This window comes from Halyomorpha halys, unplaced genomic scaffold, assembly GCF_000696795.3.
Source record: "Halyomorpha halys isolate HHAL.00 unplaced genomic scaffold, Hhal_1.1 Scaffold1638.1, whole genome shotgun sequence".
Lineage (NCBI taxonomy): Eukaryota > Metazoa > Arthropoda > Insecta > Hemiptera > Pentatomidae > Halyomorpha > Halyomorpha halys.
Window position 1 is genome coordinate 155,860 of NW_027113119.1, and position 14,564 is coordinate 170,423.

At 33.2% G+C, this 14,564-nt stretch overlaps 1 protein-coding gene across 1 annotated transcript; it reads right to left on the bottom strand.

Moving 5' to 3' along the window:
* Positions 1 to 2,435: 2,435 nt before the first annotated feature.
* LOC106690280 (probable cytochrome P450 6d5) lies at positions 2,436 to 13,479 on the bottom strand (the record flags this gene model as incomplete). Its single annotated transcript, XM_014435650.3, is given in 7 exon segments — positions 2,436 to 3,574; positions 6,078 to 6,314; positions 9,008 to 9,226; positions 11,055 to 11,416; positions 11,755 to 11,913; positions 12,915 to 13,088; positions 13,290 to 13,479. Coding segments are annotated over 7 exon segments (1,514 nt in total), but the record flags the coding sequence as incomplete, so codon positions are not given.
* Between the last annotated feature and the right edge of the window lie 1,085 nt (positions 13,480 to 14,564).

The window sequence follows — 14,564 nt, forward strand, 5'->3', positions numbered from 1 at the left end:
TAAAATATATATTTTTTTTTTCTCCCGATACACCCCCCTATAAAAATCCGACAAACGCATTGGTCACTGACTGTGATCAAGGTCTGTAAGCAGTTACATGAACACCTTTTGATTTGTTGTTGAACGGTTTTAATTGTTGAACGCGGGGGAGGTGGACATAAGTAAAATATTTTTACTGTTATTATTGTTTTATTAGTTTCGGTTAGTTAATATAAAACGTTCTTACTGTATTGAGAACAAACAACACAAGCTCATAACAAAGGCTTGGTGGCAATTACCAACCAGCAACTAGAAAAAAAGCATAACGGCCAGTTAACTACAATCCATATATTCACCGTTTGCCACAGAGCAACTTACATATAATAAAAAATGGTTTTTTACACAATTTAACATTAATATGTCATCAGTAACTCATTTAATAGAGTGGTTATTTATAAACCACTAAATTAATGTTTTAATTTTTTTTCTGCCATCATCGTAGCTGTACTAAAGAAGGATGGGAATCAACGTGAACTCGGCAAACATTGATAACAGTATTTCCAGCAAGGCAAGAGGGGTAGACTAACCCAACGACTTATTGTGGATAATGAAGGAAGAAAGAGTTCCAGTTTTTTGATGAGGGGTAATTTCAACTAATACCCACAGAGAAATTATCCATCCACTAAGACTTAGGAACTGGCAAATCACAGTCCCCCAGGTCGAAGTCCTAGCCCAGGAAACGACTTCAGAATCTGCAGTCTGAAGTCATCATCACCACACCCTCCACCAGTGAAGTGGCCTCTCCCCATTCTCCTAACCCCAAGCTCCTCAGCCAATATTGCTATGCCAAGTGGCAACAGATTGGTATTTGTATTTAATGTTATACTTAGATTTAAGTCTTAGAATTAAGTATGTATATGTTGTAACTAGATTGTAAATAAACTTAAGAGATTAGGAGGAAAAACAAATCACTTTCACCACTAACAGCTACTAATCACATTACAAGTGGATCAGTATACTCTTCTACTATTTAGGAACTACAAATAAATTAATTAAGATAATACATGATCTGGAGTCTTGTACCCATGATGGTATCTAATGTAAAGCTTTCTGAATCAAAGTAAAGACTTTTTGAAATAGTCATATATTAATCAACATTAAACTTTACCTTATATTTAATAAGACATTACAATCAATTGCAACAAACTAGGAATAAGGACGGGATAAAGGATAAAGTGAAGGCTAGTTGAAATTGTTTTATATTAAGAAACACTAAACCTCACTTAATCTACTAAATAAATAATCTATTAATTGATTAATTTTAATTTTATGTGCATACAATATGTTTTGTGCATTGATAGAATTCTGGATCCGTGGCCAATTTAATAGCTCATTGTCAACATAAATAACAGGAATCTTAGGTAGATTATCTTAAGGAATCAACTTTAATGTGGGTGTTGACACACAAAACTTTCTTTAACTGTTGCAAGCAATAGGTTCTCCTACAAAAATTTGTAGATATTGATCAAATTCTACAAGTTAACTTAAATAAGCTTTTTTATTTATGGAACAATAAACATAAGTGAATATATTGAAGGAGAATAAAGATATAGATCCTTGGAAATACTACAACATTTTACTTGGGTACTAACTGAAAATTACGTGGAAAGTACCTGTTGCGGCCAACATATGGTCCACAAATCGATAGTTGGAACATATGATTTTTATAACGTCAAAAACAAAACAACTTCTCGCTATTGGTTTTTAAACTAAAAAATAGACAACTTCTTAACGTCTCACTGCACACGCATACCGTCTCCTTTATCTACTCACTACGCACTCGTAGTTACCAGCATTCTGGCCATCTTCGTCAGCAAATCATCTTAGCCACGGCGTGTTAAGCTTTCTTTTTTTTCTAGTTGTATATTATTTTTTGTTCCTTTTTATATGTTTACTTATTTAAAAATACAAAAATAACAAAATTCGACTATTCTTTTCTTTTCACGGTTGGGCTAGTAAAGGTTCCTTTCGAACCCCTACCCGCCGTAACAGTACCCAAATAAGTATATTAACTGAGATTTATCATATTCAATTTTTTTCTTCTGCTAGGCTTAGTTCTTCTTAGAGTCTCTGCCAAGAACTGACTCGAAATTCTCTAAATTACTCTGCCTCACTTTCTTGGATGGTTTCTTACAGTATATTCTCCATTTTAAGATCCTAACAGATAATCCTATTCCTTCTGGCTCCTTGCCTCAATTGTCCCTTCTCTCGTTATCTTACATTAGTCTCTTCTTCCCACTCTCTCTCTCTCTTTGGTTGTTTAACAGCCTAAAAGTCTGATGTGTTTGTACAGATTCGCAAACCTAAGAGCTTTGTTTGCTCATTCGAGCCTGCCTAAAGATATCACCAAATGTCCATGTTTTATTTATGTTGGAAATAGTTATTCACATTACAAATTAAAATAATCCAGTTTATTTCTCTTTATAAAAATAAAATATATGGAATCTCACCAATGAATGTTTAATAGAAAAGTTATGAGAAGAATATTTGATCATCCCGTCAAAGACAATAAAACATTACAGGAAGTCATAATGGCTATTGGGCTAGCTAATTGTAGAAGCATTGTGGACTAGCATGGATGGCTCATATGGTTCAGACATTGGAGAGGATATAATAACTGTAATAGTTTACAAGGATAACGTAATTTGTTAGGTACATACCATTAAAATGAACTTGACTATTCTAAGAATACAATAAAAGAAATATATATAAAGTGTATATTTTAAATATTATCTATTCCAATTAAAGATAACAGAACTATCATATGCATTTGTAATTAAAATTATTCATAATGGCCATCAGCATTAACTTGGCCATTACAAGGAAATAATAAATTTAACTGTTCTTTTCTATTAATAAAGCTAAGTGCCCAGAAAGCATGATACATTGTTAAACAAAAGTATATCTCAACCTTTATTACTGGACAGACCAACTTAAATAAACTATAATAAGCTCTATTTATCCATAATAAAAAAAACAATGATCTCTCATCCTTTACATTAATACTTTTGCTATAAATTACAACAAATATAATTTAAAGTAAGCTGAGTTGGATTTTTTATGTTTGAACCGAGTTATCATATATTACAATATTAAGAATATTTTTATATATATTAATATTCTAATAATTGTTACATTAGATATGAATAAAATATATAAAATGGTAACCTATTAATATATTTTAATTTTTAACGATTCTTATAAATTCAATAAAAGATAGCTTAACTTATTTTTTACTCCACTAAGTGATGAATTATAATTTTACCTGATATTTTATCAGAACATAACATATTTTTCTCAACAATATCCTTTGAGAACCGATATAAAAGATTTATAAAATAAAACATTACTTCAATTCTTCATTACTGCTCTTTGATTTTTTGAATATTGAACAATATTTTTTCACTTGGAATATTTCCAAATGCTCTATTCATGAATTTAACTGGAAGCTTTGTTGAAGGAGATAACTTTGCTCTATAATTCAAGAGAAACAAGGCAAGCCCATATTTCACAACAAGCATTGCAAACCTCATAGCTGTAAATGAAAGAAAAGGATTTATTATAAATATATATTTTGTATAACTATTATATACTAAGGGATGAACAGCACCTTAAGGTTTTCAAAAATAAAATACTACGCAAAATAATTTAGAAGATTATATAACGCTGAATTAAGGGACCTACACCCAGTAAATATAATTAAAGTTACAGCACTGCAGCGTATAAGATGGGCGTGTAAGTTGCAGGGCTAAGAAACAAGCAGATCCCTAAAATGTTAATAAACATTGAACCAACGGGTATACGTCCGAATGGTATACCAAAACTTAGATGGGAGAATCGTGTTAAAACTGATTTAGTATAAATGGGTTATAGAATAACTTTATCCTTCCCTCTGTTCTTTATTGATGTGTGACATGGCCTCTTACACTAAGGAATGAACAGCGCCTTAAAGTTTTAGAAAATAAAGTATTACACGATATATTCGGACCGAACAAGGATGAATTAGCGGGAGAGTTTAGAAGATTATACAACTCTGAATTAAGGGACCTACACCCAGTAAATATAATTCAAGTTATAGCATCCCAGGGGTAGACCGAAACGTAGATGGGAGGATTGCGTTAAAACTGTTTAGTAGCATTAGGTTTGGAGGGGCATCACTGGAAGGTTGTATGCAGAGAATGTTTAGTGGTATCGGCACTGAACCTTCGGGTTTGTAAGGCCTTCATTATTATTACTATTATTGTTATTATTATAACTATTATATAATTGTTAATGTTACATAATTGTTGATTTTCTTATGTTGTAAGGGTTGAAACAGGAAATACTATTAGGATATCGGGGGTTCAATATTTAGGATACCTTTTTACAAAGAATCAAGATAATAGATACCCTTATGTTGTAGTTTTTTGATCAAAATTGTTTTGGAATTTAAATACATTTGATTGTGACAACTTACTATCATCAACAAAGTGCCATAAATGCTTTCATTTATTGTTTAACTTTTTTTTTAATATTTATTTATTGCTATTTATAACTGTACATTATAATACATTTAGTAAATCTGATCTAAGTTAAATTGGAGTGTTACAGGTGTGTAGAGAAACTACCCATTGGTATCACTCTAATGACATTTTACATTAGCTGATTGTCAGGACTGGAAGAGGTTGTTTAACTTTAAAATTGATTTTCATAAAAAATAAATTATATGATTAATAATAAAAATATTGTCTGGATGACCAATTTAAGGAACTAGAAGAATCCTATTGTATTTCTAACAGAAGATAGAAATTGTAATCAACTTTATTTTCATTGTTATTCTTTTTTGTTAGCTGAATTCATCTTTAATTAATTTATATCACTTAAAAGGATTGAGGAAAATCCTATGGATCATTTTCCTAAATCATTTTGAATGATGTATATTAATTAAAGATTGAGAGTAATTAATATCTACGCTCACAAAAATTAAGTTAAATTTCTTAAAATGTAAATCAAAATAAATGACTTATTTCTTGAGGATCAACTCTTTCACAATAATAAAATTAATTGACAGTATCAAACCACAGCTACTTAAAAATACCAGCTCATCAGATAAACAGTAATGCATACACCCAACAGTCCTATATTATCCCAATGTTAAGGATATTACCCTGAAAGTACTAGAAATATTCTTTTTTCATGTGGAGAATGTAGCAACAAAGTCAAGTTGTAACTTCCGATGTAGCTGAGTTATCAGCTGTTAATATCTACCCGCTATGAGTTACCATTGCAAGTTTTTATTTCACTATATAGATTAGGCTTCATTAAGTCTTTTGTCAACGTTTTTGTGTAATATACATTATGTTAAACTGTTTTTTTTAACCTCTGGAATGGAGATTTTTTGAATGGAAAAAAAACCTTCAATTCTGAAGAGCAAGTGAGGTAGGCTGTCAAAAACTTCTTCCAGTCCAAATCAACCACATTTTATAAGAAAGAAATTGATGATCTGCTAGGATATGAAAGAACATTATAAATAATAGTGGTGAATACATAATAAATTAATATAATTTTATTGCTTCATGAAAGCAAAATAAATGTCTAATAAAAAAACGGAAGTTATTTATGACACAATCCTAATATTACAGCCATCCAAACTATTGAGCCACTATAACAAAACTATGATAAGCCTTCAAAATTAACAGTTCTTTAGGGAGTTACTTGAGTTATTTTTCAACAATGTTCCAGAAAAATTGACCTAACAATCCAATAAAACTAAACTATGAACATCCACACCTAATTAGTTCTAAATGTTCTTAAGGAAGTTACTTAAATTTCTCAACTTTCAAACTTGTCTCATTCTTTCCTTATATAGAAAGAAAATCTGTGATCCTTTAAGATAGAGAAATCAATGTAGGTTAGAGGAATGCCACTTCAGGTTTTAAACATTAACAGAGGCTGATAACTGTACCACAAGGACAATAATTTATATTTTGATATTAAACTAAGTCAACTATTTTAGTTATATTATGATTGAAATATGTAACTGTAGAATATCTACACACCTATACACATCCTAGGCCCTTCTCCAAAGGGAAGAAATGTTCCTGGTTTTGGCTGTTCTGCAAATCTTTCCGGCTTGAAGCTTTTTGGGTCAGGATAAAAGGTTGGATCCTGGTGGATTGCTGCTGCTGGAATGTATACATATTCTCCTTTTTTTATTGTATATCCATTTGATAAAGTGTAAGGTTTTGTACATACTCTTGCAAGGAAAGGTATTAAAGGATAAATCCGTTGAGTTTCTGCAAAAAAAAATAAATAGTAATAGTTATTAGTTTTTTAAAAAAATTATATTTATTTGAATTGATTTGATTTTGATCTCAAATTTCAGAAAATATACATCAATCGATATGGTCATTGAAGTATCCTATATGAGGATAGTTTAAGGACTAGAAACAAATTCGGAATCTACTTTTTCAAATAGATTACTGTCAAACATTCAATAGAGTCAATAAAACTTAATTACTCCAAGTTCTGTTAGTATTTTAAATCCCCCACAAATTAATAAGAATAATTTATATGACTCTAAGAATTAGTAATGGTCAAAACATTTTTAGTGATAATCAGAGTTCAGAATTTGCTATCATGACAGATATATGGTATGGGGATGCCATGTCTCCTCTTCAATCTGGCCTTACATAGCATAATTGAACAGTCACTTGTAAATAGTTCAGGAATTATCTTGTATAATGTAATCGTTTTTGGGATGACATCTGCTTGATGTCGAGAAATATTTCATCTCCCAAGTAGTCTTGTAGAGCACTGAATAATGAAAGTCAAACAATGAACCTCAGTACAAATGTGAAAAAAAAATAAATATATGCACCTTGTTTCAGGCCTTATTATTAGTGCATAAGTTATCGATGGATATTCTTTTGACAAGAAAAAAGCTTAGTTAAGACTAAATGATGAGAACAAGCTAATAAATGAATTTTATAGGTGATTCATGTTAGGCATAGGGAGTTGACAGGTGCATCGCCTGATCCCCTGGAGGGGAAGTAGGTCAGGCTACTTAAAGGGGATTATATCCCCACCTTAAACCTAGTACCAGGCGATGTTCATACTTGTCCAGGTTAGCAACTGAAAGAATACAGCATATTACTGCACCCAGCACAATATACAACACACAAAGGTCACTACAGCCTCCTCTTACCCCTCTCTTAGCTACTAGACTAGCCCTCCTGGGGGAGGTGTTCCTGAGGTTACAGAAGAAAAATGAGGAATGGCACTCCCAGGTCACTGAGATAGTACAGCGCCTGCTTCTCCCAACCCAGAAGGAGTGGCTGGTCAATCAACTTAGTTTTAAAGTATGGACATTGTAGTAATGCCAGTTGGTGACTGGATGTGACCCTGCTGCATGTACTAAAGTTGCTCCCCCGAGGCCACTGAATCGGCCAACCCACGGATTGAACCCAGAAGATTAGTCCAGCTCCTTGAATACCAAAACAAAGACTTGGTCAGAAATGATCAGCAGCAGTTTGTGGCAGCAGAAGGCGATCCAGACTACCTGAGGGCAATTTTCAAAGTGCTGAGCAACACGATTGCCTGGCTAGAAGCAAATATGAGGTATAAGTTAGTTTGACTAACCGTATGGAAGGCACCAATCTACTCAATAAGAAGTAGCCACCCACCTCAGGTGGAGCACAGGAAAGGCAGGCACCAATATGTGCTAGTTTTTCCTACATTCCTCCTCATCTGCCAGATCAAATGATCAAGGTAAGACAAATTAATATTCAGCATAATAAGCCAGCTACTGCCGAATTAGCCAAGTTACTTGCTAAGGGTTAAATCCACCCTCGTGTTAATACAGGAATCTTATTGTTATAGGGGGACTATTATAGGATTAGAAGGTGCAGATGGAAAGATTATCTGCTCACCCCAAGTGAAGACCGAGGGCTTCCATCTGGGCCTCTAAGGACCTAAAGGTGCTGCCACTCCCTTAGATGAACTCTAGAGACACCACAACCTTGGTGCTAACAATCAAGGTATAAATAAGATTAAATTGATAGTAGGATCTCTTTATGTTCCCCATAGTCTAGATCCCCCTTATCAATATCTGGACAGACTTCTCCGATACTTCTGAGAGGTGGATTTACTACTCTTAATTGGCGGAGATATTAATGCTCACCAGTTGTTCTGGGGAAGCACTGGTATCAATGAGCGAGGCGAAGCCTTAACTAATTTAGAAATCCTCAACAGAGGGGGTGAAGCAACCTTTGTTACAAGAGCAAAGGGTGAGGTTTTAGATACAACATTTGTCTCAAGCAGCATTAAAAGCCTTTGTAAAGACTGGAGGATCACCTCAGACATAGCATTGTCTGATCATCGGATGATCTCATTTAAGATAATAGCTAAGAAGCCTCTTCTCACACTGGAAAGAAATCCGAGGATTTCAGAGAGAAGCTGGAAGGTAATTCATCCTATGTGGTGGAAAGGAAATCAACTCCAAATATTTAAGCAAAAGATTTTGAGAAGAATTTATGGGTAGTTTTTGATGGTATGGGAAACGTATAGAAACTTTGCAAAACTGCATTTCTTATATAAGGATATCCATGTGGTCCTATTCATCACACCGACTAGAATGGCTTGTCCAAGTAATAAGAATGCCCGACTGCAAAATGTCCAGCAAGCTCCTATAATGGCTTTTGTTTCGACGATTGAGGAAGATAGAGAAGATGAAGAGGATCTAATAGTATTAAATTTCAATGGATGACGTACAAAAGAATGTAGCAATATTGTGAAGGAAGACAAGGGGCACACCTCCTATTTTCGTGCTGTTTAGTTTACTTACTGCAATAAAAATAGTTAATATTATAGTAAAAATATTAATGTGATAAAATAAAATATGTTTCTTTATGTTATATTAAATTCAGAAACTCGTTTGCATGAATATAGACCTAAATATAATAAATTTTGATCACTTCTATTTATTTACCTTTGACAGTTTGCTCTAAATGCTTCATATTTCTCAATGCATCGTATGCGAGACCACCATTTAGTTTAACTTGTTCCATTACTTCTTTTCTCAAATCATCCTGAATTTCAGGTTTTTGGCAAATTTCCAGCATTGCATACACCAGCACAAGAGCTGTTGTTTCAAATCCAGCAAGTAAAAATGATTGAGCCTGAGCCATTAAGATATCATCGGTTATTTCTAAAAAAAAAAAAAAAAAAAGCAAAATAATTCAAATGACCTGTTGGTGTTTTTTTGAGTCACAGCCAAGGCCCGAATTTTTATTCAATTTCATATGTTGTTTGCATGATTAAAAAATCTTTGCATATTTGACAATCGTTGAAGAGAGAGGCTTTTCGTGATTGAAAAAATGACCTACTTCTCCAGAAAAAATAAGATTAAAAAAACAATCACTGGTTTGATTTTTTATTTATATATGGAGGAACTGTGTATTGAAAACCCCCCAAAACTAAGAAAATACTGAAAAAGAAAATAAGCTTTCTGATTGCTAACAAAATGTATTATAATATTAAATATAAATAAATAAATGAAAATAAACAATTACTACAGCTGTCCAGAAAGTAACTGACGTTTTGAAATAAACAATTCACAAATTGAAAAACTCAAAGTTTATTATACACATTTGAAAGGTACACTCTTAAGCTATTTTTCTACATAATCGCCTTTCAGATTAAGACATTTATCATACCGTAGCACTAGTTTTTCAATACCCACTCTGTAGAAATCTGCCGCCTGCGATTTCAACCACTGGTTTATACCGGCATGTAGCTCGGCGTCAGAATCAAAGCGTTGTTTACCGAGCCATTTTTTCATCGCTGGGTTGTAATCGCTCGGCGCCAAATCCGGGCTGTATGGTGGATGGTCAAACACCTCCCAACCAAAACCATCCAAGAGTGCACGGGTACGATTGGCCGTATGTGGACGTGCGTTGTGAAAAAAACAACATCTTGGTGCTAAGTTTTCTGAGTTGATTGTTGCTCCACGTTCCAGAAAATCAACGAGAAGCACTCCCTTGGAGTCCCAAAACCACAGTAGCTATGGCCTTTCTTGCTGACACCGTTTGCAAACACTTTCGTGGTTTCTTGGGAGAATTTGTGTGCGCCCATTCCATCGACTGCTGTTTTGTTTCACAGTTGACATGCTTTACCCTAGTCCCTAGAACTGCATTAGAATTTGTGCTGTATTCTTGGAGAATAGTCAGTGCTGCAGCCAGTCTCTCTGTTTCATATGGTCTTCTGTTAGGATTTTTGGAACCACCAAGCACAAAATTTGTGGTAACGAAGCTTCTTCATCACAATTTGATGCACCAAACACTTTGAAATTTGGTGAAAATGTTCCGACAGTTCTGTAATCGTGAAACGACGGTTTTCACAAATTTTGTGATTGATTTGCATTGTCAGGTCATCAGTCACAAGGCTAGACCTACCACTGCGGTCCTCGTCGTGAATATTAGTACGGCTATTTTTAAAATCAATGCACCATTGCCTCACTTGGCTTTCACTCATTATCCCCTGTCCGTAAACATCACTAAGATGACGATAAATTTCAATTAGACTGTTGTTTCGAGCCAAGAAAATCCGAATCACAGACTGCACTTCACAAGTGGCGGGATTTTCTATTGCAGGGCAGAGAGCAAAGCGAGGAACGCAAAGTCCTTACGCTACAACAGCTGGATGCATACTGAATGTTAGAACGTTCGGGCACCAAGATGGCGGCGCTACCCTCACCCATCGCCAGGATAGGCCAAAACATCTGTTACTTTCTGGACAGCCCTCGTACTATTATTAAAAAAATATATGAAAATATATACATACAAAACTAAAAGATCTTATGTCTAATAAGAAGAACTAAAACTAATCTTATTGCAAATTTTCATAAGGATATATACAGAGAAGAAAAAAATTAAAATTAATAAATTGGTAATTTTATATATTAAATGGAAATAAAAAAATAATTCAAGATTTACAAATAACAACTAATTTCATTTAATGAATGTAAAGAAACAAACCAAATATTTCTGTATTGGTATCATACAGCTCATTTTTTAAGTAGTCATCAGAGGAATCTAATGTTTTTAGCTCAATATTTCCTTTTTCTTTAAGTTGCATCATCATTTGAACAAAGTCATTTCTTTGTATGTCATTTTTTTTCCTATAATCAATAGCATTTCTAATAATGTTGCAGAAATAATTAGTAACAGATTTTGGCTGGAATGAAAAACCAAAATATTTAGCGACTTGTGGGAAAGCAAAGATAAACCACATCCTTACTAGATTTCTCCAATTAGGGTTATTAATTTCTTTGGCTTTCGCTCTAAATTCTGAATCCGGATTTTTTAGTACACCTGGATTTATTCCAAAAGCTGCTGACCTGAAACAAAAAATGAGAGAATTTAATATTTATATTTATTACATCTTTGAGAGAATAATATATTTCTCTCATCTACACATGTTTTTTGAGTTTATTAAAAAATAGTAATTTTTACAATGATTATTTTTTCTCTATTATGAAAATAATAAAGTAATTTGTCCAACTTCAATCAATAATTTTCTACTACTTTAGAAACAGTTTTAAATCTAATTAAGAGAATTTTGATAAAATAACTATTTTTGTTTTTCCTTATTACAATTTTGATGTTTAAAAATTATTTATAACTTCTTTCCCATGCCTAGAGTAATAGTAATAACAATTGCTACTTTAATACTAACCCAATAATATCCATAGAAAATAAGCTCATTGCTTCACGAATATCAATGTCATTTGCCTTATTTCTATCCAAGTATTCTAATAAACCATCCCCAACTTCATTCATAACATCGAACATAGATTTTAGTTTACCAGATGTAAATAAAGGAGCCATCTTTGACCTGTGTGAGAAAAATTAATAAATACATTTAAATTGTAAATTAATTAGTTTATATTTACCTAATTCCTAAATGAACTATGGTTATTGTTGTAAAACATTATTTTTTCATCATTGTTTTACACTCAAACCAGAAATATTTCTGCTGTTTAAAACTGCTCTCAGATCTAAAATATTTAAGTTAAATGTTACAAATTTCCTAAATGATACTTGAAATTCTTAATAACTGTAATTTATAATTATTATTTCTACTTATTATGAGTCTTCAACTTGTACACTTCCACACATTGAGGGGTTTTAACTTTAACTTATCTTGGTGGTCAGGAGGAAAGTAGGGACTGGGACTGGAATCCCTAATCTAATCTTTATATTACAATTTCCACAATTCAGCCAACCTGCTAAACTGACCACCTCAAATTCTAATAGGTATAACTTTTTTAAAATGCCATTAATTGTTTTATTGCTTAATAAATGAAGAAAAGAGGTTTTATTAAAAATATCTAATCCGATGCACTTGGTGATACCATACAGCAGTACACAGACTGTCTTGATTCCAGTAAGGAATCATACAATAGGAGGGAAAAAAAGGTATTATCTTTTATTAGTTGTTTTGGTTTCTAATCAATTAACAATTAATTTTTTTCAGAATTTTTATTGAATGCTTATTGAATTAAATGTATTTGAGGTACACAGCAAAAGTTCAGGCCATCTCAATCTCTTTATAGGTTTAATTATCCATTTATTGAAAGAATTAATATAATTGAAAATATGAATATCTCATCTCATTATTGCTCTGAAATTTTACTTACTTTATGTTGGTCTATTTTTTTCAGTGATCATTCATTCAATAAAAAGAGTTAAAATGAGCACTATAAATAAGTTCATGTGCAATAAGACAGATAATTAATTTTAAAATGTAATAATTTATACTTTTTATCTCTTTTTCTGTTTATTTATTTAATTTTACTTTTTTCCAAAGTTATTATTGAAATACTTGAAAATTACCTGAATGCTCTCCATTTGTTTCCAGTCATCATAAAAAGTTGGTTATCTAAAGGATTCTTTTTTTCATCTACGTCAAATCCATGGTCCACAAAATGTCCAAAATCTTTTACCAATACTTTTTGAACTACTTCGTTATCTCGAATAAGAAGTCGTGGTGTCAAAAATTCATAGTATCTTTAAATTATTATTTTAAACATTAAATTTATTTATCTATTTTAAAAAAATAATAATTGCATAATGACTTTTGTGTTTTAAAAATTAAATTTATTACTCTGTTACATAAACTTTAACTGAATATTCTCATTACTGTTCAAGAAAACCAGTCTTGAAACAATCCATTTAATTAATACAAAAGAAATATGAATTCTTATTTACCCAATGGCAGGTTCATCCGGAAATGCATTGTAAATATCCTCCATAATCTCACCAACATTTTTCTTGTTTAAAAGCATAGGTAAGCAATTTCCGAAAACAGGAAGTGCCGGTAGACACTTTATACCTTGCTTTTCCCAATATGTACTCTTATCATAAACCCATTTAATTATATAAGCCAAGATTGTTATGCCTAAAACTAAGAACACAATTCCAATCATCCTAAAAATAAAATTGATAAATTAATTAAAGTGAATATATTTATATATATATATATATATATATAGGATTATGGAGCCAAATAAAAGAGAATATGAAGTGATCTCGTGTGTCTCATTATTTTTTTACCTTTTTTCTCTCTTTTTTTTATTATTTTATTTTATGATAATTAGCAACATATTGAGAGCAGCGGTTCTGATAGTGCTCCTGCGGCTACAGTGGTAGAGTCACAACAAAATCAGGGGCTTCCACCACTATCTAGTACGAACTTGGCGGCAGCACATGCGAACACGTTAGAATGGATCAAAATTCTCACCGCTACATCGCAGGACTTAGAAGGATAGCTGTCTCAGATTTAGACAAGTTCACCGGGGAGACGGGTGAGCTAAATCATTTTATAAAAGTAGGAGATCATCTGATGGCGCGGATAGAGGCCAAATCACAGAAAAGATGAGGGAAACGAGGAGTGTAGCGGAAGTACAAGCAATCATGGCATTCCTCTCAAAAATATTAAAAGCAGCTAACCAGAGAAACATGATAAAGAGGAGGGTTGCCAGGGATCAAAATTTAGTGAACTGTGCGGACAAAATGATGGACGTCAGTGCGAGAGAAGAGAATATGAGAATGGATGTTGAAGAGACCGGATGGAAACGGGTCTCATACAGTCGACCAAGAGCTGAACAGACCTTCCGGAGGAAAAAGGATTTCAGGGATCTTGGGCGAGAAAGGAATGGGACTGGAGAGAGACGATCGAACCAGGTCAGTAGACCAAGGAATGGGGGCAGGAAGGAAGACCGAAGACGTCATGGTTGTGGCAGAACTGGGCACTTGGTGGCCCACTGCCCACGCGCAAAATGCTTCGAGTGCAGGAACAGTGCCAGTATTTGTATAGGCGAAGGGATACGAACCGAGGAGAACCGATGAAAGTGAACGCAAAGGGAGTAAGAAGAAGAGGAACAGCAAAGAGATCCCATGGATCAGAAACGGTCACCCGAAACGTTCGAGGCTTCGGAAACGGAATTGGAAGGAGAGGGGAGAAGATTCGCAGGAGCACGTGAA